This window comes from Myotis lucifugus, unplaced genomic scaffold, assembly GCF_000147115.1.
Source record: "Myotis lucifugus unplaced genomic scaffold, Myoluc2.0 scaffold_211, whole genome shotgun sequence".
Classification (NCBI taxonomy): domain Eukaryota; kingdom Metazoa; phylum Chordata; class Mammalia; order Chiroptera; family Vespertilionidae; genus Myotis; species Myotis lucifugus.
The window spans coordinates 1,159,373-1,183,560 of NW_005871259.1; the positions used below are offsets into that span (position 1 = coordinate 1,159,373).

At 54.7% G+C, this 24,188-nt stretch overlaps 2 protein-coding genes across 3 annotated transcripts in view; both read left to right on the forward strand.

Moving 5' to 3' along the window:
* The window catches only part of INSRR (insulin receptor related receptor), an 11,327-nt gene extending 6,227 nt beyond the window's left edge, over positions 1 to 5,100 (forward strand). Inside the window, 11 exon segments of the mRNA XM_023761527.1 lie at positions 86 to 113; positions 1,235 to 1,371; positions 1,456 to 1,618; positions 1,805 to 1,907; positions 2,530 to 2,582; positions 2,750 to 2,979; positions 3,451 to 3,561; positions 3,710 to 3,869; positions 4,173 to 4,302; positions 4,419 to 4,553; positions 4,800 to 5,100. Of these exon segments, the coding sequence (XP_023617295.1) occupies positions 86 to 113; positions 1,235 to 1,371; positions 1,456 to 1,618; positions 1,805 to 1,907; positions 2,530 to 2,582; positions 2,750 to 2,979; positions 3,451 to 3,561; positions 3,710 to 3,869; positions 4,173 to 4,302; positions 4,419 to 4,553; positions 4,800 to 5,100 (1,551 nt within the window).
* An 11,602-nt stretch (positions 5,101 to 16,702) lies between these two features.
* Positions 16,703 to 24,188, forward strand: part of SH2D2A (SH2 domain containing 2A) — a 9,227-nt gene continuing 1,741 nt past the window's right edge. The window contains exons 1-7 of one of the 2 annotated variants that reach the window (XM_023761591.1): positions 16,703 to 16,744; positions 17,528 to 17,603; positions 18,395 to 18,619; positions 19,318 to 19,446; positions 19,633 to 19,801; positions 23,385 to 23,534; positions 23,720 to 24,031. In XM_023761591.1, the coding sequence (XP_023617359.1) occupies positions 16,711 to 16,744; positions 17,528 to 17,603; positions 18,395 to 18,619; positions 19,318 to 19,446; positions 19,633 to 19,801; positions 23,385 to 23,534; positions 23,720 to 24,031 (1,095 nt within the window). In that variant the 5' untranslated portion in view covers positions 16,703 to 16,710. The remainder of the gene's footprint in view (positions 16,745 to 17,527; positions 17,604 to 18,394; positions 18,620 to 19,317; positions 19,447 to 19,632; positions 19,802 to 23,384; positions 23,535 to 23,719; positions 24,032 to 24,188) is intronic. The other variant, XM_023761592.1, reaches the window with a different exon arrangement.

Sequence of the window (24,188 nt, forward strand, 5' to 3'; positions counted from 1 at the left end):
GAGTTTGAGCTCCAGCTAACCCCAGGGCCTTGCTTTCATCCTCCTCCCAGTCCCCGTAATCCTAGCGTTTCCTCAAACCTCCCAGGTTAGCCCCCTAGAGTTTGTATTTGAAGGTGAGAACATCAGAGAGTGCACTCACACAGCCTATATGGTACACACCTAGGCTGTATGGTATAGCCTACGACACACCTAGGCTGTATGGTATAGCCTACTACACACCTAATCTGTATGGTATAGCCAACTACACACCTAGGCTGTATGGTATAGCCTCCTACACACTTAGGCTGTATGGTATAGCCTACGACACACTTAGGCTGTATGGTATAGCCTACGACACACTTAGGCTGTATGGTATAGCCTACCACACACCTAATCTGTATGGTATAGCCTACGACACACCTAGGCTGTATGGTATAGCCTACGACACACCTAATCTGTATGGTATAGCCAACTACACACCTAGGTTGTATGGTATAGCCGATCGCTCCTAGGTTACAAGCCTGCACAGCATGTTACTGTACAAAACAACACGAATTAAATCAAGCACAAGAGAAAATGCAATCAAGAAGCACAGTTAATACGCAAGATGCAGCAGCCATAACACCGCATACTGTTTGCCAGCGACCACGTTTTATGAGTAGAAAGAGTGCCCTCTAAAATAACGACAGCCCGGCTGGGTGGCCCAGTTGATTGGAGCATCGTTCCCACACACCAAAAAGTTTGCAGGTTTGATTCCTGATCAGAGCACATACCAAGGATGAAGGTTCAATCTCCTTTGAGGTGATCACAGGAGGCAACCTAGCCATGTTTCTCTCTCACATTGATGTTTCTCTCTCTCTCTCTCTCTCTCTCAAATCAATAAAAACATATCCTCATGTGAGGATTAAAAATAATAATAATGTGATGACAGAAAGTATATTATAATAAATACAAAACCAGTAACATAGCGTTTGTTATCATCACCTATTATGTACTATGCACAGTTGTATGTGCTATATGTTTATACACTGGCAGCAAAGTAGGCTGGTTTACACCAGCATCCCCACAAACAGGTGAGTGATGCTCTGTGCTATGACGTTAGGACAGGTACACAGTCAGGAGCAATAGGAATTTCCCAGCTCTATTATGACCTTATGGGACCCCCACCATATATGTGGTCCGTTATTGACAGAAACATCCTTAAGGGGCACATGACTGTCCTTGTGGCTGGGCTAGCTGATGCCCTCTCCCGCAGGAGAGGCTGATGGTATCCCAGGGAAGGTGGCCTGGGAGGCGGCCAGCAAGAGCAGTGTCCTCCTGCACTGGCTGGAGCCATCGGACCCCAATGGACTTATCCTCAAGTACGAGATCAAGTACCGCCGCTTGGGAGAGGTCGGTACCCCAGAAGGCCCCCTAACCCAGCCCCAGTCTGTGCCTCCATCCTTCTCCCAGCCAGCTGTTCTGTGTTGCCCTCAGGAGGCCACAGTGCTGTGTGTGTCCCGCCTGCGATATGCCAAGTTTGGGGGCGTCCACCTGGCCCTGCTGCCCCCGGGAAACTACTCCGCCAGAGTGCGGGCAACCTCACTGGCTGGCAACGGCTCCTGGACCGAAAGTGTCGCTTTCTACATCCCTGGCTCAGGTACACACAGCCCCTGTCCCAGACCTGTACTCGCAAACAGCGCCACCAGGTCCCTAGGCCCCCCATCCCAGCCTCGCCCCCTCCTCACCTCCCACTGAGGAAAGAGAAGTGTCCTCTACCCTGACTTCTCCACCTTTGACCCCACCCTCTGCTGCCCTCTGTTCCTGTCCACTGACTGGCCACCAGAGGAGGAGGACTCCGGGGGGCTGCACCTTCTCACTGTCACCCCCGTGGGACTCATGCTGCTCATCATTCTTGCTGCCCTTGGTTTCTTCTACAGCAAGAAGAGGTAAGAACAGGTCCTACTGGCCCCCAGCCGCCTTCTCTCCATGAGCCCTCAGCGTAAAGTCAGTGCAATCAGGAGGGAGTAGATGCTTGGTGTCAGGTGCCTCCTGGGGCTGAATAAAAGAGGGAAATGGGGCCCTGACTGGTTTGGCTCAGTGGATAGAGCATCGGCCTGTGGACTCAAGGGTCCCAGGTTCGATTCCAGCCAAGGGCATGTACCTTGGTTGCGGGCACATACCCAGTGGGGAGTGTGTAGGAGGCAGCTGATCGATGTTTCTCTCTCATCGATGTTTCTAACTCTTTATCCCTCTCCCTTCCTCTCTGTCAGGTGCCTCCTGGGGCTGAATAAAAGAGGGAAATGGGGGCAGGGCTTTGGTTAGCTGGGGTCTAAGGATTTGCTGAGGAGGCAGGAGCCCTCTACACTGTCCTCCCTACTCCCTGGGTCTAAGGACGAAGACCCAGACCAGCTTAGAGAGTGCTTAGAGCTCCCCTAGTGGTCATCCTGACCAGGGCCGAGGGTGTTCAGGACTTCCCTCCTCCTTGCATTGTCCCTCTTCCTTGCCCTCTGATGTTGCTCCTTCCTTCCTGGGGACCTTCCAGCCTGACCCCCTCACCTTCTGTTGCAGAAACAGCACCCTCTATGCCTCTGTGAATCCAGAGTACTTCAGTGCTTCTGATGGTAGGTCGGGGGGTGAGTGGGCAGGTGGTGTGGACAAGAGACAGGAGGGGTGGAGAGGCAAACTTGCAGGAGACCTTTTTGGAGCAGGCAGCCATGGGACCCGAGCCCTTCAGAGGCGGAGTGGCAGACAGCAGTATCCTTGCCTTGTGACCCCCACCTCCTCTCAGTGTACATCCCTGACGAGTGGGAGGTGCCTCGGGAGCAGATCTCCATAATTCGGGAACTGGGCCAGGGCTTCTTCGGGATGGTATATGAGGGGCTGGCACAAGGACTTGAGGCTGGAGAGGAGACCACACCTGTGGCCCTGAAGACGGTGAATGAGCTGGCCAGCCCACGAGAACGCATTGAGTTCCTCAAGGAAGCCTCTGTCATGAAGGCATTCAAGTGTCACCATGTGGTAAGGGAGGCTCAGTGGCGTTGTCAGGGTCATAATTAGGTAGGAGGATAGTGTCAGGGATGAGGTCAGGGTACCATCAAGGTCAGGGTTGGGATTGTAGTTAGGAACCTAATTGGGGTAAAGGTCATGGTTGGGGTTAGAGTCAAACCAGGGTCATGGTAGGGTCATGATCGAATCGTGGCTAGGGCTGAGATTAGTCATGGTTGGGGTCAATATTGAATGTCAAGATCATTATTGGGATCATGATTGGGATCAAGGTCAGAGTTGGGCCAATCATAAAGACTAGGATGATAGTCAGACACAATCAAGGTCATGGTCACTGTTAGGCCAGGATTAGAGTTATGCTTATGCTTGGGGTTAGGATCAGGTTTGGTGTCTGGGTCAGAGAGTGGTCACAGCAGGCCATGATTTTGGCCAGATGGGTCACGGAGAGCTGAGGGGACCTGCAACTAGGCTCTTTGTTCCTCTCAGGTACGTCTCCTGGGCGTGGTGTCCCAGGGCCAGCCAACTCTGGTCATCATGGAGTTAATGACTCGTGGGGACCTCAAGAGCCATCTTCGATCTTTGCGGCCCGAGGCAGAGGTGAGGACTGGGAGAAGACTCTGAGCCAACGTGCTGGAGAGTCAGAGAAAACAGTCAGAGAAAACGCGGGCATAGTTGTGGTGGGTAATCCTTGGTGAGGAGTCCGCCTCTAGGTTCCTTCGTCACCCGTCCCCTCTCCTGGCTCTAGAATAACCCTGGGCTCCCACGGCCAGCACTGGGAGATATGATTCAGATGGCTGGTGAGATTGCAGATGGCATGGCCTACCTTGCTGCCAAAAAGTTTGTGCACCGAGACCTGGCAGCCCGAAACTGCATGGTGTCCCAGGACTTCACCGTCAAGATTGGGGGTATGGAGGGTGCCAGGCAGGTGGGGGCAATCCGAGGAATTGAGAGACTCCTCCTAAGCTAGGTACCCAAGCACCCAGGCCTGGTCCACAGCTCTGTCCCTGGTAGTCCCCCCCACCCCCACCCCCGACCCTGAGTCTCAGTCTCCCTGTCCAAGTACAGAAGGGTCGGATGGGAGAGTCTCTGATATACTTAGAGCCCTCGCTTTCCAGGATTCTTATACTCTGGAGGTGGAGAGATTTGGAGAGGTATTCCTGCTGGTTAAGGCTCTGCTGCTCCACACCCTCTCCCCCCTTGCTTTCCAGATTTCGGGATGACTCGAGATGTGTATGAGACAGACTACTACCGCAAGGGCGGGAAGGGGCTGCTGCCCGTGCGCTGGATGGCGCCCGAGTCCCTCAAAGATGGGATCTTTACCACCCACTCGGATGTCTGGTGGGGCCTGGCTGGAGCAGAGGGCTCGGGGGATGCGGGGGTGGGGTCTGGGGCGAGGCCTGGGTGCAATCCCTCATGAAGGGTGCTGGGTTCAAGCCCTCCTGTGTGTCCTCCAGGTCCTTCGGCGTGGTGCTCTGGGAGATCGTGACCCTGGCTGAACAACCCTACCAGGGTCTGTCCAATGAGCAGGTGCTCAAGTTTGTCATGGATGGTGGGGTCCTGGAGGAGCTAGAGAGCTGTCCCCTCCAGCTGTGAGTCACCCAGCCTGCCCCTTCCACATCCCTGCTCTGCCTCCCCCTGTCCCCTGCCCTGGGACCTGGTCTACCTCCTCTGATGCTTTCACTTCCACGATGCCCAGCTCTGAGCCCAATTCTAAACCCCCATTATGATGCCCATTTACTCCCCTGTGACCACCCCCCCAACTCATCCTGACTGACCCTCTCAGTACAAGAGGCAGGGGATGTAGACCCTCTGACGCTGCCCTCCCACCCCACCAGGCAGGAGCTGATGAGCCGCTGTTGGCAACAGAACCCACGCCTGCGACCAACCTTCACCCACATCCTGGACAGCATTCAGGAGGAGCTGCGGCCTTCCTTCCGCCTCCTTTCCTTCTACTACAGCCCAGAGTGCCGGGGGCCCCGGGCTTCCCTCCTGCCCACTGATGCGGAGCCCGACTCCCCACCGTCCCCAAAAGGGGCTTCCTCAGACTGCAGCCCTCAAAACGGGGGTCCAGGGCACCGAGGGGCACTCCCTTCCCTGTCTGATTGGCCTCCCACGGGCAGAGAGGAAGGGCTCTGACCTTTGTGGCTGAGAGATGTGCAGGCTTTCATACCCCCTGACTATGGGGTGGCCAAGGGAGGGGCAGACAGCAGGGGCAGGCAAGGTGGGGGGTTGGTCAGAGCAGACTCACTGAGTCCTCCCTGAGGAAGGCAGCAAGGTCCCAGGAGGAGCGGAGACTAGGCCCTCACCGAGCCCCTTCTCAGACTAAGAAGCGAGGGCCTGTCCACCCCAGAGGTCTTGTCGGGAGAACCCCACCCTCAGCCCTCAGGTCTCTGTGGACATCTGGGACCATCAACACACTTGAAACCAGATAAGCGGCCAGAATGGGCCTGGACCCTTCTCTGTCCATGTTTGGGCTGCTGGGAAGGACGGTCCACATAACTGCCTTTCTCACCTCTGCGTGTCACCGCCTACCCTCTGCCTCAGACCCCAGGGGGAACGGTTCTCAGCCTGGCCCTTAGGCCTGCCCTCACTTCCTCCTCTCCTTTGCCATCGCAGGGATTTCCAAGCTTGGTGCTCCTCCTTCCTCTTCCCCTGGAAAATCCCTTGGAGTGAATCACCCCACCCCTCCCAGTCTCATCCCCTCAATCTCCCTCATACCTTTTGATTATAAAGGCTTTAAGAGGTTTGCTTCCTCCCTGCCCTCGCTCCTGCCCCCACCCCTCCCCTCTCTGGGGAAGCCACAATAAATGCCAATGTCTGTTTGTACCCTGGTCCCCAGCAGCCCATTGTCTCTTCATCTCTCTGGGGTTAACGCTGGATGAGCTTCCTCCCTCCCTCCTTCCGTGGAGATCTGAGGTGGTGACCCCGAAGCAGTGATAGGGGATGAATACACTGCTGTCAAACACCACCTCCTGAGGACCCGAGCAGCCAGAGTTGCCATGGCAGTGAAGCAGGACCATCCTATTGTCTGAGCTCAGGCTGCAGAAGTGGCTGAGCCAGCAGGGGACCCTGTGTCTGGCCTCCCAGCCTCACCAACCCATCCTGACACCTCATCGTGAAGTTTTCCCTTGCTGCCTCCATGGGCAGACATGGTTTGAAGTGGGCAGAACAGGGGGCGGGGGAGCGCCTTGAGGACATCACCAGTCCCTGCTCAATGCCACTCAGGGAGGCAGGAGACACAAATCAGAGCAGAGTCTGTGTGTCTGGCGCCCCTCCCCCAGCAGAGACGCCCTGGAGGCAGGTTGAAGGAGCACAGGGGAGTTCATTTCCCAGCTCTTATGCCAGGGCCATCAGGGCACTTGAAGGGAAAGAACCACAGATGAATGACTTAAAACCTTGGTGAAGGGGGGCAGCGGAAGGGGTTGGTCATAGCTCAGGACTTTTTAGCATCCTGTGCCAGCGTTTCCTGCATCCAGATTCTCAGGGCTATAGCTCCTGCGGCCACACGCTGCCATACGCTGCCACTCCCTGCCACACACCTGGAGTCTGAAGAGATTTGCTCACTCCAGCAGCTGTCCCACAAACCACAGCTCATTAAGGCACCTGAGTGGACTGGGCATGAGTCTATGACAATTTCATATCCACGCCCCTGACAGGGTCAGGGTGGGCACTAAGGACCGCCTGTCCCCCACCCCTGCCCTGACCCACTTGTCATTGGAAGCTGAAGCAACAGTGGCCCCTAATGGTTGCTGGCGGAACCACAGCTTAGGGGGGAAAGATTGTCTCTCCTCCGCTGTGTTTTGGGTCTCAGAGAGGCCTCCAGCAGGTAAAAGGGAGGAGATATTCCACACAGAAACCCAGGATCTGAGACTCACACAGAGCACACAGGCGCCCCTGAACTTGCACAGGCCCGGAGGGCAGCAGTGGGTTCAAGCCTCTCCTCACCACCCATGCCCCCTAACCTCCACAGTGCTGGACCCTGCACGCCCAGAAGGCTGGTCATCTGAATGTGGAGGGGCTTAAGGAAGGGATTGGGTGCAGAAGGAAAGAGAGCTTCAGAAAAATTCTGTCTGCGCTCCATCTCCAAAGATGAGCAGGTGGTGGCTGGCCAAGAACTTTGGGGAGAAGGATGAAGGGATGCTAGAATACAAACTCTACGTCCAGCCATGCCCTAGGAAAGAAGTGGATTAACCAAGGTAGCAGGAGAGATGGGGGTTAGACTTCAGAAGGGACTTCCCAACTATACAGGGGAGTTGTGTGGAGGGAAGGAGGGTCTCCTCTCCCAGAGACAGCTGGGCGGGAGGGATGGACACTTACCACAGAGGCATAGAGGGAAATGCAGTGACTAAAAGAGAGAGTCCAGAAACACCCTTCATGATTCCATGCTCTTAGGTCAGCTCCATAGCACTGTGCCCGCTCCAGGTCCAAGGAGCTTGGATGGCAGGGCACCAGGTCTTAGATGCCCAGCCAGGGGCGTCTCATCATTCTAATTAACTTCTGCAAAAGTCATTTATATGCTATCATGCACAAATCTCCCTTCTCACCGTCATGGTCTTCGGAAGAAAAACTTGAGATAATTTTTTCTGAAGCATAACCAACTATATGCCTTAAAGATGGCAGATGAATGAGAATTTGTGTCCCCTGTGGGCATCAGTACTAGTGTACAGACACTCACTGATGTCAGTGATGGTTCCGTACGTTTTAGTCCATAAGGACAAAGTCGCTTCATCCCCTTGCCTTGCAGACAGTGGCTTCCTTTAATACGTCCCGAGAGCTATTTTTTACTAAAGATAAATGATACCTACAATTAATCTTATTTTTTGCCTTTATTTTTCAACAAGAAGATTCATAATACTTCCTGAAACCTTTCCAGTCCACCAAATTCATAATGGCTCCCGTTGGGGGAATTTTAAAAATATTTGTATTGATGTTTAGAGAGGAAAGGAGAGTGAGAGAGAGAGAAACATCAATGATGAGAACCATTGATTGGCTGTCTCCTGCAAGCCCCCCACTGGGGATCGAGCCTGCAACCCAGGCATGTCGCCTGACCGGGAGTTAAACCATGACCTCCTGGTTCATAGGTCAACCCTCAAACCAGTGAACCACGCAGCTGGGCCCTTTTGGGGAAATTTGACATCTATGTTTAGGAACTGCTTCGTGTCAGATACACTATTATACTTAAAACTCAATTGTAGGAATTTTCATATGAGTTTGATGAGAAAAACTGAGGAATTGCCAATAAATGATAGATTTTATAACACAGAAACAACTTAAAATAGCATATCATGCCCATGGTCCTGAGAAAACCATTTGTGTAAATAAATAACTAATATTAATAAGAACAAGGAGGAAAAGGATGGAAAAAAACACTCCTTATAAGCACTTGTCTTTCTTAAGCTTTCAAGTCTTCTTACCTTTTCTACTGAAACTTTTCCAGTTTCTTAGATGCCAAAATGTATGTCTTCCTATGAGCCCGAGTCTGTCCAGCCAGTACAGGGTGTTGGATGGGATGACAGGGAGCAGTCGACTGTGGACCTTCTCCTGCCTGGTGTGAAGAATGCTGTGGAGCTCCTCCTGGTCTACAAGCTGTTTGCCTTTGTCTCCAACCTTCTGTTGGGGGATAGAACAAGGGAGATGTTAGTACAGGGCCATGTCCCCACAGCAAAGGTCTCCTTCCTTCCTGCTAGAGGCTCCCAGGCACCACCCTGGGGCCAACACTGCCTGCCCCAGGAGTGAGAGGTGGGTTTTGGTTTCCTCCCATCTCTGTGGGGCCGAAAGGCAGTGTTCTGGCTCCTCCTCCCCATGCTTGTCTTTGCCCAGGTGTCAGAGGTGTGAGCACCTGGGCCCTCTCCTGTTGCCTGCCATGAGTAAGAGCCCCGCTGGGCCACTTGTCGAAAGGAGTCACTAGTGAGTGGACACTAGTGGCATTGTCCATCCCTGGAGAGGATGAGGGAGGATGAACATGTACCCGATTAGGAATCCAGGCTGGTAAGGCTACGATGGAGCCAGAGCAGAGGGTACTGTGAGGGCCTGGCACATGGTCAGAGGGGAGGAGAGGGCACATGGTGAGGCCTTGGGTAGAGAGTCAGGAGCTTGAGGTCAAGCACCCCTGATGCTGACTGAACTAAGGCCCAAAAGATTCGGGAGGCAATGCCATACGCTCAGACTTCACAGAAGAAGTCTGTCACGGAGTGAAAGATTTAGATTCAGGCTTCACAGACGGTATTTGCATCCGTCACTCGGAACGAAGCCACGGAAAGCTGTATGGAACAGTCCCTTTCCGTGTGCACTTGGTTGCCTGACGGTACGTTTCTAAGTCTGGCATTTTAACAAAATCTGTGCAAAGGATGTAGGTGACATCCCTAGGTCTGCTTTCAAAGGAGTTTTCCAAGTGCCTGTTTTATTTATGAATGTCTGTTTGGTATACATTTTTTATAAACTCTAAGCAGACTCTATCAGTTGCCACCGTTAACCATTTTACACTTTGGTTAAAACAGTTTTTCCTCCGCTGTAAATACGATACAGAATTAATAGGAGAAAATGTCTTCATTTTTAAAGAAACTGTTTTCCTTAGTTTGTGAAAAACATAGAAATAAAGCAGAATATTGACATCATAATAGCACAAGATGACATTCTTATCAAGTGAACAGGAACAAGACAGATTTCTAAGAAAGTTCACATCAAAAACAATGACTATGGAAGATTGCCTTATGGCACGGAAAAAAAGACAGATTTGTCCTCCATAGGAATTACTGAGAGTGAATGAAGACTTCAGATGAGAGAGAGAGAGAAGGGGCTGAGGGACAGAGAGGACAATTCAGCTGGTTTTCGGCCCTTGAGGCAGGATGGTGGGGGAAGGCGCTGGACGTCCAAGGACTGGCTATGTGATGTGACCTTAGGCAAGTCATTTCGCCTCTCAGATCACTGACGCATTCTCTCTCAAGCGAATTTTCACACACACGCACACACACACACACGCACGCACGCACACACGTTGGAACTGGAAAGCTCTTCCCAGCATAAGGAATGATTGATATTGGAGATTATTCTGAGCAGGTAGGGAAGAGCAGGCTCACAGGACCCGGGAGGGAATGTCTAGGCTGGGAAAGAGAGGAGGGTGAGGGCCCCGCGGGGAAGAATGTGGGGGGACCTTCGGGGTGTGATGGTCCACACTCAGACTGGGAAGCAAAGCTGGACAGAGGATGTGGGGCGGGGGGGGGGGTGGGAAAGGCAAGAGGCGTGGTGCTGAGGATGAGGGGTGCGTGAGAGCCACTAGAGGTGGAGGCTGATCCTTCGGGGTCGGGAGGGGAGGGTGCCCTCACTTTTTATGGCCCCAAAGACACTGCAAGCAAAGGGCTGTTTTGGGTGGGGGGAGGGGGGCAGAGTTGCCAGGAAATCTCTGAGAAGTGTCTGCTTTGCTCTATCTCCTGCCTGTTTTTTATTTCCCCGGACACAAAACATGCTGCCCATCCCAAGTTCACAACAACCGCTCTGGCTCAGCCCAGAACATGGAGGAAAGACATTCTTGGACAATGCGTGTGGGTCAGACTCCGTGGCACCCAACCAGGTAGAGAGAGGGCAGGGCCAGGCTGCAGGCCCCAACCTCACACCCCCCCCCGCCCCCCCGCACCCTCCACCACCCGCACAGGGAGGCTCCTTTTGAAAGCAAACTGCGTGTTTTTCACTCTATAAATAATGTATGTGCTTTTAAAATCGTAAAGAGAAGATACAGATAAGCAGAAATAAGATATAAATCATCCACAGTCCCACCTCCCAGATGTGCATTGACACTTCCAGATGTTCTTCTGCGTCGGTCCGTGCAAAGGCCAACAGTGGCCCGCATAATATTTGTCACTTGCCCCTCCACGCGGCAGGGCAGCGTGGCCTTCTCTCCCTGGCACCGAATGGGCTCCTGCAGCGTCTAGTTACAGCCTCTCACAATTAGACAACGACAATCATTTCTACGTGCTCCGCAGCTTACAAAGCACTTGCTGCCCCTTATCAGATTTCAGCCCGTGGCCTTCCCGAATGCAGGTCTCTCCCTGGTGTGATTCTGCTTCCAAATTGGCCATCCCGCCTCCTCCGCCCCCGCACCCGCCACCCGCCTCACTCCTGTCAGTCGTCAGAGAGATGGACACTGGTGGCCCCTCGCTTCCATCGCACTGCTTTCTGCCTGACTCAGCTGTCAACCTCTGCCCTGCTGTCCACACTCTCTCCTTTCTCTGCCTCTCAGAGAGAGAAAGAGTCCTCAGCTCAGAATCTTTCTCCACCTTCTCAGAACTTCTTCCCTGCTGCCACCTTCCCTCTCCCCCTGCACCTCTGCCTAGTCCCCCTGTCCTGTGAAATCATGCATCAGGACCAGCCCAGCACAACCTGAGAGGGAGGGAACCTGAGTGACCCTCTGCCCCCTCCGGATGTGCCCCGCCCCCAACACAAGGTCTCCATGTGGTCTCCAGGCTGGTGCTCACCAGTGGGGGTGGGGGCGCACCCAAGAGAGCAAAAGGGCAGGTGGGTGAGAAGCCCTGAGGGGGCCTCTGAGCTCCCCCTGCAGCTGCATAAAGGGGGTCTAACCTCCCGTCTCCCTGCCTCTGTCTCTCCCCACCCCTTCCGTCTGCTCCTCCCTCCTCACGGCCTCTCCAGCCTCCCATCCTTTCTCTGTCTGACGTTTGATTTGAGAACCTGGTGATTGAGAGCTGCAGCCCCTGGGGTGGGGGAAGGAGGGGAGAGGGCAGGGAGGCATGTCCTGTGCCCTGGATAAGCGCTCCTCTTTGTCCACATCTTTATCCTGGGAGTACCTCCCTTCTGCCCATCGGCACCACTGGCTCACCAGGGGCCCCACCTCTTCTCTCTCCTCCTCTGTGGTGGGAGTGACAGCGGTGGAGGAGAAGCTACTGGCCTGCTCAGTCCAAGAGGCCAAACTCTTCAGATGTCCTGCCTTCCCAGGAGCCGAACGAAGGGCATATCGACGCTGGGGCTGGAATATCTACTCAGCCAGCCAAGATCCCGGGCAGGCGCTGCCTCTCCTGGCTTTGGAGAGGGGCAGATACCCCGGAGTTGGGGTGATCCAGATATCCAGGCAGCCTCACTCCGCCTGGCGTGGTCCAGCAGCCCAGGAGGCCAGCAGCATCACCGCGCTGAGCAGCAGGGCCACGGAGCTGGCAGTGTCATTGCCGGCGATGTCCCGGTGTCCGCACTGAGCTCTGGAGAGGGGCGGGCATGAGTCCTGTGGGCAGGGATGCTGGCTTGTGCAATTGCCGGGCCCCAGCGCCAACCACCTCGAGCACCTCATGATGTGCTGAGCACCTGCTCACAGGAGGTATGCAGTGGGTGACAGGGTCTCAAAGGTGGGCAAGACGTGGGCTCTGCCCTGGAGGCACGCAGGGCCCGCTCGGCTCAAAGGCACCCGGACGGCGGACTGCAGCCCTCCATGAGCCCTCACAGAGCTGTGCTGGAGCCGGGCTGTCAGCATCGGCAGTGAGACTCATCTCACTTCCCTCTGAAAGCCCCTCAATGGCTCCCCAGTGCCAACCCGCTAAAGACACAGCTCCCGGGCAGGCTGGCCCCTTAGCCTCAGCTCTCAGCTCTCTGCCCTTCACACCCAAACCATCCCCAGCGGCCACTGCAGCTCTAGCCTCCGCGCCATCACTCGCTTTGCTTCTCCCACCCAGAGCCTCCTCCTTCTCCTCCACCCCCGCTTCCCATTTATCCTGAGGATCACCTGCTCCCTTTAAACCAGCTCTCTCAGCCACCACCTCCTCTCTGGAACCTTCCTTGACCTCTTTCCCCCATACGCCCTCACCCCAGGCAGATGGACCACTCCTTCCCACTCCTGGACCTCATGCCTCTAGTTTAGCTCCTGTCATTCTGAATTGCCTGGGCTTGTTTGTCTATGTATCTCTTCTGCCCTCGTGTCTGATTTTTCTTTGTAGCCCTTGAAACTACCACACACTCCAGCACATAGTAGGTTTTCAATAGATGCTCAGTGAATTAGTGATAGCAAACCAGCCAGGGGCAGAGCATGCGAAGAGGAACAGATACTGCCGTCGGAGCCAGATCGGAGCTGAATCCTAGTTCCACACACTTACTCGTCTGCTTAAGCAAACTGTTGATTATTTACTCTCCTGGCCTCAGGTTGGCTCATCTGTCACATGGAAAGCCCACCGCACACCCCACAGCACGATGCCTGACCCAAGACACCTGCAGGCCCACCTGCCTCCTCCTCAGCGGCTGTGGGTGATGTTCGGACCACATGGGAGGCCCTTAGCCGCCAGGGAGGCACCAAGCAATCTGCAGGACTTGCTGCCCTGACTCCTTCTCGGCTGCAGTCTACACTCCGGACCAGCTGGAGGAGAGAGAATGGGAACCTTAAGCCTCCCCATCCCTCGACCTGGCGCCCCAGCCCCCAGAGTCTACGAGACCCCAAGCTCTCTTGAACACACTGTCCTGACCCCCAAGCTTCCTGGGGCCTTTGATGCCCTGAGCTTCACAGATTCCTCAGAACGTCTGCGCTTCCTTGGGTTCTCTGGGGTCTCTTGAAACCATGAGGATCCTCTACACTTCTCCACCCGCCTCCCTTCCTGATCACCTCCAAGCAGCCATGGAACCTGACTCGAGTCACCAAGAACTCTCTCTCTCTCTCTCTCACTAACCTCGTCTCCTTCTCCCCCCCCCTCCTCTGGGCACTGCCAGCTCTAACCCTGGCCCAGCTGGACACAGGCCAGCTGGCTGCCTGGCGCCGGCCCTCCTGTCGCAGCCACTCCAGCCAGCTCCGTCCTTTGCTGTGGAGCATGGTGCGATGCGCTCTAACAGCAAATTCAGCCTGAGAACTGCTGGCGGTGCACACGCTCCCCACGTGCCCAGAGCGGGGGAGAGAAGGAGAGAAGGGGAGACTGCAAATCGGTCCAACCCTGTGTGTTCCTCACATGCCCCAAGTCTTGGCCCAGACTGCCCCTGTCCCTAGGGCACCCTGCTCACCCTTGACTTCTCATCAAGGTTCAGCCCAGATGCCCCCAAACTCTTCTCTGAGCTCCGTCCATGGAGGTGATCTCTCCCGTTTTCCAGGTGAGGCACTTCAACTGGCAGAGATCAAGTCACTGACCCAGGGGACCTGGGCATCAGGTGGAAGGGGATGAAACACAAACCAGGTGAGAAGCAGGCACCGCCTCAGAGAGTAACACTCGTCTGATGGAATGTGGACACACGTGAGGCTCCTGGCAGCCCCGTGGCCTGGCCTGCGTTGGGACAGAGCTGCTGTGGGACGGGTCAGCCGCACCTGGGGCTGAGGAAACCCTCCGCTTGCCCGTGCTGCTGGCCTGGGCCCAGGCCTCCAGGCAAAGAGAGAGTGATGCCATTTTAAAAGTGAAAAATGCTTCCACTGCAATTAGCACCAAGTGGCAGGCAGTTTCCAGAAGCGGGCCGTGCAAAGCGGAATTCCAGCCACACCGGGCATCGCCGCCCAGAGCCCTGGCATTTCAGGGGGCTGCGCTGAGACGGCCCCGGCCTCCTGCCCATCAATTAAAGGGCAGGTGATGGAGAAGATGGCAACCTGTGATAGGAAGTCGGACCACCTTGTTCTACTGCCCCCTTCCCTACTGTGTGACTTTGAGCAAGTTGCTTATCCTCCCTGAGTCTCAGATCCACTGTCTGTAAAGTGGGAATGGTAATGAGCATCATCGTTGGCCTGTCATAAGGGTGTATGAGCTCATACTTGTAAAGCACTCGGCACAGTGCTTGCTCACAGCAGACACTCCCTCCTCACCCACAGAGCCTAGAAGCCCTAAGCGGAAGCCCCCCATTGAAACTAATGTTCTCGTGCGACTGAAGCTAAGTCTCTTGGCCTTGATCTGTTTTCCTGCTTGTAAAGTGGTGCCAGGTAATCCTCAGATAACACAAGGCCGGCCCTTGGCAGTTACTTATAAAACAGTAATTTATTATACAAGGTAATAGTAGGCTATTGGTAAAGTCTGGACACAAAGGAAGGGCTGGTAAAAACAAAACCTCATCGGTTTTGTTCCCTGACAGCAGATAGGAGGAGCAAAAAAGCGAAGAAAGGCATTGGTTCTATCAACAGCATGCATCATCCTAGCTACACTGGACACAGATCTCAGATGCCCTTGGTCACCACCTCCTTCCCAAAAGCCCTGGTCTGCAGCTTGCTGGCAAGGACAAGATGTTGCACCCTAGCACTAAGGAAGGGAGGGAGGGGGGGGGGGAGAGAGAGAGAGAGAGAGAGAGAGAGAGAGAGAGAGAGAGAGAGAGAAACATCAATGATGAGAGAAAATCATAGATTGACCATCTCCTACATGTCCCCTACTGGGAATGGAGCTTGCAACCTGGGCATGTGCTCTGACCAGGAATCAAATCCTGACCTCCTGGTTCATGGGTCAACACTCAACCACTGAGCCACACTGGTGGGGCTGGCTATTTTAATTATGTTGATTCTTCCAATCCATGAATATGGAATAGCTTTCAATTTCATTGTCTTTTTTCTATCTCTTTTAGAAATGCTTTGTAGTTTTCAGTATATAGGTCCTTCACATCCTTTGTTTCTCTTTTGGCTGCAATTGCAAAAGGAATTCTTTATTTCATTTCATTTTCTGAAGTTTCAGAAACTTGTTAGTATATAGGAAAGCAGTGGATTTTGATACATTAATTTTGTATCCTGCAAATTTACTGTATTTGTTTATTGTTTCTAACAGTTTTTTGGTGGAGTCTTTAGGGTTTTCTATATACAGCATCATGTCACCTGACATCTTGAAACAAGATCCTTTTTCTCTCTGGGTTCTTTGCACCAAGAACAGTGCCTGGCACATAGTCAAGGACCGTTGGCCTAAATCACGGTGAGATTAGTAAGAGATCTAGATCCTGCTCCAACTCTGTCACCACCTTCTGAGACAGTGAAAAACCCTGGCGAAGGCACTTCTCTGAGCTTCAGTTTTCCCTTCTGGAAAATGGGGATAATGTTCCCCGTCCCCTTCTCATTCGTGAGGGATCAAATGAGAGAGAATGGGATTGGTCCTCTAGTGCAGCAGGAGACACAGCCCCCTGCAAGACATCAGCATTGAAGTCGTTAACAACTGCTAACAGTGTTACTACTAACTGACAGTCTGCCTAGTTGGAGGGAATTCTCCCTCCTTCCTCCAGGATTGCCTGGTTTGCCCTAACCCACTTCTGTATCTGTTGGAGGATGAAGCCAGGCCCCCTCCTCCCTACCCTTTGTCTCACAGATTTCATATGACCTCAAAATGTCCTTCCAGTAGTCTGACCTATGTCCTTCCTGTTGCAGCCCTGCCTGCTCCCCTCCTCAGGTGTCCCAAGAACATAATCCTGAGCACCTTTTAGGGCTTATCTCCCTAAGGTTGATATCCCCACTGCCACTGCTCAGAGCAGAAGCTGAGATGGAGACAGAGAGAGAGAAAGGGAAGTCCCCGTCTGGAGTGAGGGAGTAAAGAAAGAATCAGGGGGGATCGAGGTCAGATAGCAGAATGGACTTCCTAACACCCAGACAGAGCGACTGACACAAACACCCACCACCACACCACCACCACCTTCAGCTGCCTGGCTTCCGGGGGAGGGACGACTGTCTTATGGCTTTCCATGACGTGGGTGCTCTGCTAGGGCTAGGGTTGTGGGTAGAGCGACATTTCCTGCCCAGGGGGCAGGGGGAGAGAAGAGTTGCTGAGTGTGCACACGTTCTGAGAGCACAGACACACACCCGGCTCCTGGGCTCCTTCTCAGGCTGCCCCCATGGAGCTCCCCCTGGCCCAGATAAGCCCCCAAGGTAAGTGTGATGTTTAAGAATGTGGGTGGGAGGGGACAGGAGACCCCTGGGCCAGAACCCTCCCGCAAGCCAGAGCTGGCAGGGGGCCCACCACCCCTTCTCCTTCTCTGGGACTGCAGGTCCCCTCAGCCCTGAGAACAAAGGTGACAGGGTCTGCTGTGTGCTTCTTAGGGAGGAGGGAGGAGGGATGGGGGAAGCCAGGGGACCCTAGGCCAGAAGAGGGGCTGCACTAAAGAGATCTGCCTGGCCCGGCCAGCGTGGCTCAGTGGTTGAGCGTCGACCTATGAACCAGGAGGTCACAGTTCAATTCCCAGTCAGGGCACCTGCCTAGGTTGCTGGCTCGATCCCTGGAGGGGACCTTCACAAGACAGCCAATCGATGATTCTCTCTCACCTTTGATGTTTCTCCCTCTCTCTTCCTCTCTGAAATCAATAAAAAAAAGATATTTTTTTAAAATAAAGAGATCTGTCTCAGCTCCCTGATTGTGGGACTGACTTCCAGGCCACCAGACGACCAGCTGACATCCACCTGCTTTCCTGGTGCCCAGTTGCCCCCAACAAGCCCCTCTGCTGCCTCAGCCCTCTTCGCCTCATTGGCTCCATACTCCTCTTCCTGATAAACTCCCCCGTCTCCCCCCACTGTCCTACCTGCATTTCTCCTGCTGTCGTGACTGTCCCTGTCCTCCAGGTCCTGGTCAGAGGCACCTCTCAGCCTGGGGGAGGGTGGGCAGCAGAGAGAGGCAGTCCCTCACCGAGAGCCCCTCCGTCCTCTTTGTGCCAACAGGAAGTCACAACACCCCCCCTCCGACCTTCACCACCTTCCAGCCCTTGGACTTCACTCGAAAAAGCTGCCAGGACTTGCTTAAGGAGACCAGACTCCAGGCCCTGCAGGCTGGAGAGGCCCCGTTCAGCCCCCGAGCCCCAGATGTCCACGCTGTGGTGAGTGGGAACCTGGGGTGCAGCTCCTGCATCTGCTCCCAAGCCTCCCCTGGGTGAGGACACACAGACGGACAGAGGCCAACGGGAGAAAGCAGGAGCGGTCTGGGGCTGCCTACAGGGCAAGGGCACAGAGGAAAAGGAGGTGGGAAGTCCCTCCTTCGTGCGCTGAGCTGCTCCTCAGTCCCTGGGAAGCTCAGCTGAGTCCCCAGGCGACCAAGGTACAGTGAGGGTATCGAGTCCTGGAAGCTGGCGTCGGCACCTTCACCCGAGGCTTCTATTCGCCTGGCACATCCCATCTCAGTCCCTCTCGCCTGCCCAGTGGTGAGAAGGTCCTCCCTGCCAACCCGCGCAGTCCCTCCTACTGTAGGGTGAGCTCTCCCTTATTCTGGCCTCTGGGGTGACCACCAGCATCACAGTCTTCGTCCTTCAGGCCCGGGCATGACTTTCTGTCCATCTGGAAGACTTCACCCCCGTTTAGGCACAATTTAACAGCTTACGCTACTGGCTTAAAGGCCAAGAGGGAAGTAGGAAGAAATTTCCCTGAAACCAGACAGCGGGAGCTGAAGACGGGATTTAAGTTACACTTTAGGAAGGACTTTCTGGGCAATTAGACTTAAAATAGGCAACTGGGATGGGGGCTGGGAGCTCCCTCCCATGTCCAGGAGGGTCTGGGATAAGAATGAGAAGGTGGCCGCTGGCCTGGAGTCAGGAGAGGGCCCACGAATCATGGCGTCTTTCCCTCCTTGAACCAGGCCTCTCCCCAGGCCCCGGGGGCTGCCTCCAGTCAAGAGGACACAGGGAAGGCTGAGGAGGTGCCTAAGGAAGGAGGCCAGTCCCTGCAGGCGGAGACCCGGGCTTGGTTCCAGAAGACCCAGGCCCGTGGGCTCCTGCAGCGCGGGGCAGCCCCTCCTTGGTTCCACGGCTTCATCACTCGGAGGTGAGTCACCAGGAGGAAACAGGCCCAGAGAGGGGCAGGGGCAAGGCCTGGGTCCGCAGCCAGTCGGGCGTCGATTGGGCTACAAGTCCGGAGGCTCCCAGGCCACTCCCCAAGGCATCTCTCCTGGAGGAGATGGTTGGAGAGGCTCCAGTCCACCCCCCTCTGTGCCTCAGTCTCCCCTCTCTGCCATAGACTCAATTGTCCTCCTGTATCTACGGCCTCTAATCCTCATGGTTTCCACCTGCCTCTCAGGCTCTCCCGCCATCTTTACCTCGGGCTCACCCAGCCCTCTCCTCTTTCTTGCCTCCCTTGCAGTTCCTACCTCCTCCTCCATTTCTACTTCACTTCTGTCAGCTTGACTTTTGACACCTAGAAGTCTATTACCATCCCTGTTGGGGCGGCCGCAACACCACCCCCAGAGCCACCACCACCTCACTCCCCGCGACCCCCCCCCTCTACTCCCCGCCAGCCCACAACCAGCCCACAACCAGCGGCCCCTCCAGGATGGGGCCGGGAGGATGCAGGGCTGGGAGTCGTCCTGGGTGGGCCCTCTGGGTCCCGTCCACGCCCAGGCCCTGCAGCGGAAGAGCAGTGCCCACATCCTCCCTCTCCCATCCCCCCCTCTCCAGCCACCAGTTCACCTGGTTTGGGGTGGGGTCCCCCGTGAGAGCCCGGGAAACAGGGGTCAAGGCTGGAAGGGTCAGAGCCCCGTTCTCTCTTCTCCTCCGTCACCGCAGAGAGGCCGAACGGCTGCTGGAGACCAAGCCGCAGGGATGCTACCTGGTGCGGTTCAGCGAGAGCGCCGTGACCTTTGTGCTGACCTACAGGTGAGGGGCGGGCCCGCGACCAGGAAGCGGCTTCGGGGTGATCGGAGGGGCGGGGCTGGGTGCGGCGGAGGCGAGCCCCGCCTGCAGCTCCTCCCCATCCCCCTGCGGAGAGGGGGACACCCTGGCGCGGGGCGGGGAGGGTTGGGGGTGTTGGGGCGCAGGCCTGATCCCGACTGGGCCCCCCAGGAGCCGCACTTGCTGCCGCCACTTCCTGCTGGCCCAGCTCCGGGACGGCCGCCACGTGGTGCTGGGCGAGGACAGCGCCCACGCGCGGCTGCAGGACCTGCTGCGCCACTACTCGGGGTCCCCGCTCAGCCCCTACGGGGAGACGCTCAGCCAGCCCCTGGCCCGCCAGGTACCTGACCCTCCCCCTCCCCCTGGCCCCCCCTTCTGCCCTGACCCTCACCCTCACCTGACCAGCGCCCCTTCTCATAGAGCCCGGGACACCGGGCACTTTCTCCGGCGGGAGGACTGCCCGGCCCCGCTCCTGCCCGCCTCTCCGTGGGAAGCCCGTGGAGAGGGTGCACGCTGGGCGGGAATCCCTGAGACCAGCCCAGCCAGAGACATGGCTTCTGAGGACCCAGTCAGGCACATGGGGCATTTGTGGGTTTTATTTTGTTTTGTTGTTTTAATTTATTAATTTGAGAGAGAGAGGAAGAGAGAGAGAGAGCGAGAGAGAGAGCGAGAGAGAGAAATATCGATTTGTTGTGCCACCCATTCATGCATCCACTGGTTGATTCCTGTATGTGCCCTGACCAGGGATCAACCCGAAACCCTGGTGCCTCAGATGATGCTCCAACCAACTGAGCCACCCGGTCAGGCAGGCCATTTGTTTTGCGTTTTTGTTTTGTTTTTAATTAAAAGATATTTATTGCCCGGCTGGTGTAGCTCAGTGGTTGAGCATCAACCCAGGAACCAAGATGTCAGGGGCACATGCCCAGGTTGCAGGCTTGATCCCTAGTAGGGGGCATGCAGGAGGCAGACAATCGATAGTGTTTCTCTCTCATCAATGTTTCTATCTCTCCATCCCTCTCCCTTCTTTTTCTAAAAATCAATGAAAACATATTTGAGGGGGAAAAAGATATTTACTGAATACCCAGCATGTACCAGATGCTGCAGGCTCTGGAAATAGAACCATGGACAGACAGATGGTTCCAGACCCACAAAGCTTACTAACCAGCAGCAAAGAGACAAATAATGGGAAACAAGTGTGAGGGTGGATGAGAGAGGAGAGCTGTGTCAGGAATCACCTCCCTGAGGAAGTTCAGGCAGTTCTGAGGGACCACTCTGTGCCAGGCATTGGTCTGGGGAAATAACAGTAAACAAAACTGACCAAAATATCTCTGCCTTCATGGAGCTTGCATTCTAGTGAGAGGAGACAGACAATGAACACAAGGTGTAGGCATGCTCTAACAAGAATCCGCTGCGAGCCCTTGTGGTTTTTGTTCTTGTTGATCCTCACCTGAGGACATTTTTTCAATGGTTTTTAGAGAGTGAAAGGGAGGAGAGACAGAGAGAAACATTGTTATGAGAGAGACACATTGATTAGTTGCCTCCCACATGCAGCAGGGGATCGAGCCTGCAACCGAGGTATGTGCCCTTGACTGGAATCGAACCCAGGACCCTTCAGTCCACAGGCCAATGCTCTATCCACTGAGACAAACTAGCTGAGCACTGTGAGCCCTTATCTTCCGTTGGCCCAGTGGAATCCTAGGGGAGGTCTTAGGAGAGGGTCTCAATAGAATGTTCATTAGCTTTTCAGGTGTGTCCTTCAATATATTGATTCATCAGAATGTGCAGACAGAGGGGTCGGGGGTTAGTTTTACTTTTAACAAACATTATTGAAGAGGGACCAGACCGAGGCTGGTCTGCCCCAGGACAGTCTGAAACGTGTAAACCATTTGCTCCTAAGTGTCCTTGGTTAGGGAAGATAAAACCTTGTGATTCATTAGCTGGCTGTAAATTGCTCAAAGTGTTTGGCCTTGTTTAATTATTTTGTCTCGGTTTCCCTTATTCCACTTATCAAGGAATTTCCCCAGCTTCTTCCTATCCTGCCACAAGAGGAGGAAGCTATGGAGGGGCAAGTCTGGGGGCAGTGGAGATCAGGAGGTCAGTTTTGACGTGTACAGTTTGAAATGGCCATTCGATGTCCACGTGGAGACATCAAGTAGGCAGTTGGAATACACGGGTCTGGAGTTGGGAGAGAGGTCTGGACTAGAGATAAATATTTAGTCATCAGCATGTAGCTGGACTGATTCTAAAGCCTTCAGAGGGGGTGAAATCTCACTCAGGGGTGAGTGTAAATGGAAAAGAAAGGACTACCACGTCTTCAGCATTTGCAGAAATGAGGGAGAACCTACAAAGAACATTGAGAAGGAGCAGAGAGAGAGAGGAGAAAACCAGGAGTGTGATGGTCTGGAAGCCAAGCAAAAAAAAAAAGCAAGTCAGGGAAGAGCAAGTGCCTAGGGGTCCAGAACTGACCATTGAATTTAGCCAAGAACTCACTGGGGACCTGGGCAAGAATGGTTTCTTGGAGCTTGACTGGAATCAGCTCAAAAAAGTGGGGTCGCTCTGGCCGGTGTGGCTCAGTTGATTGGGTGTCATTTCATGCTCTGCAAGGCTGCTGGTTTGATTCCTGGTCAGGGCACATGACTGGATTTTGGGCTTGATCCCCTGTAGAGGGTGTGCAGGAGGCAGCCAATCGATGTTTTGCTCTCACATTGATGTTTCTCTCTCTCTCTAAATATCAATAAAAATCTTTTGTTAAAAATGATATTTTGTTAAAAGTGGGAACTATGCCTTATAGGCAACTCTTGTAGAATTTTGTGAGGAATAGGGGGAGACCTGAAGGTTCTGGAGCAGTGAGAACGGGGTGTAAGGAAGTCTGGAGGTGAGGGGAACCAGCTGGAACTGACAGAGCTGAAGGCAGAACAGGGTCTCAAAGGGTCTTGTCACTCAAGCTCTTTGGAGTTTGGACTTTATCATGGAGCAAGGGGCAGCCACCGAAGGATTGCTAGGTGAGTTTCTGCAGGCTCACGCATGTAGAGTGGAGAGTGGGCTGAAAGGGCAAGATAACACGGGAGGATTTAAGAGGCCTGGACTGTGTGTGGTGGCTGTGGGCAGGGAGAGAAGTGTGCAGATGTAACAATATTTAGGCAGTGGAAGGAGCAGGGCTGTGTTCCATCAGATGTGGGCAGGGAGGGGTCAAGGTTGACTCCTAAGATACTGCTATGGCAGGGGGGGAGGGAGGTATTACTTTTTATTCATAAAGGGAATGCTGAGAGAGGAGGAGGAGGGGGCAGGGAATAAGAATTCCGATTTGGATCCATGAAGCCTGCCGCGCCTGGAGGCCTCCAGATGGAACGTGCACTTGGCGGATTGCAGGAGCACAAGGAAAGCCTATGGCCTGAGCCACCTGGGGGCATCCATGACCCAGGGCTAAATGCTGAACTAAAAGCACACCTATTGAGGGAGGGAAGCGTCCCACTGTAGGGCTCATCCCCTCTGAGGCGGTCTCTCGGCCCTAAAACATCTGGCTGATCTCTCCATAAAGTATTCCTCTGGCACCTGCAGAAATAAACGTAGGCACAGCAGTCTTGGAGATCTCTCATGCCAAAAAATATTAGGCTAAAGACTTCTCCAGGCTTGTTGCATGTTTACAACCACAGGCACAAACGGAGACCAGCCTGGCCCTGTGCTGCAGGTGAAATTAAGTTCAATGCTAGAGATTGCCGTGACCAGAGCGACCTCCCCACCCCCCTGTCTCCTTGCCATCCTTGTGCCCTCTTCTTCACCCAGGGAACCCAGGACAGTCCGAATTTCCGTGCCCCTCGCCCCATCCTCCACCTGGACTGGTTTATTTTGTCCTCCTGGATCACCTGCCCGCCCCACCCACTGTCCCTGTTCAACCAAGTCCCTCAAGCCTCCTTTCCCTGCAGACTCCTGAGCCAGCAGGACTTTCCCTAAGGACTGAAGAAGCAGACGCTGCAAGCAAAAGCCAGGACCCACACCCCCAGTATAGCCCAGTCCTCAAAAAGGAGAAGCCCAGAGCCCTCATGCAGAAAGAGGGGGGCAGCGAGCCAAAGGAGGTATTGGGCTGGAGGAACTGGGAGGAGGCAGGGCAGAGGGAGGTGAGGACCCAGGAGACAAAAAGGAGGCATGGCCAGTGAGGAGTGGGGTCAGTGGGAGGAGGGGGTGTCTGCAGAGGGCAGAGCTCTGGCTGGGCTCCTGGTTGCTCTGACCCACTCTCCTCCCTGGCGTCACTCTCTCCTAGCCCTCCCAGCCGCCTAGACCCAAGCCTCCCGTCCCCGCCAAACCTCTGCTGTCCTCCGAAGCCTACACAAGCCCAGCGCCAAGACTCTGCCGGACCCTGCCCGCCAAGCCCTCCAACCCCATCTACCACGAGCCGGATGAACCCATAGCCTTCTATGCTATGGGCCGGGGCAGCCCTGGGGAAGCCCCCAGCAACATTTACGCCGAGGTGGAGGTGGAGATGGAGGTGCCGTCAGGGGGTGAGGGTCCATCGTGCATCCTCTGGCACCCGGTCCTCCGGAAGTGCCGGTCCAGGCCTCTCCCAGGAAGACAGGTAAATGGGGGAGCAGGGAAAAGCTAGATCACAGGAAGGATTTCCTGAAAGCTGCTGTGGGAAGGGTTCAGATTGGATGCCTGGGTCAGGGTGAAGGTCAGCAGTCTGAGGTGAGCTGGGGAGGACAGAGTCCAGGCTGCCAGCACTCCTTTTGCAG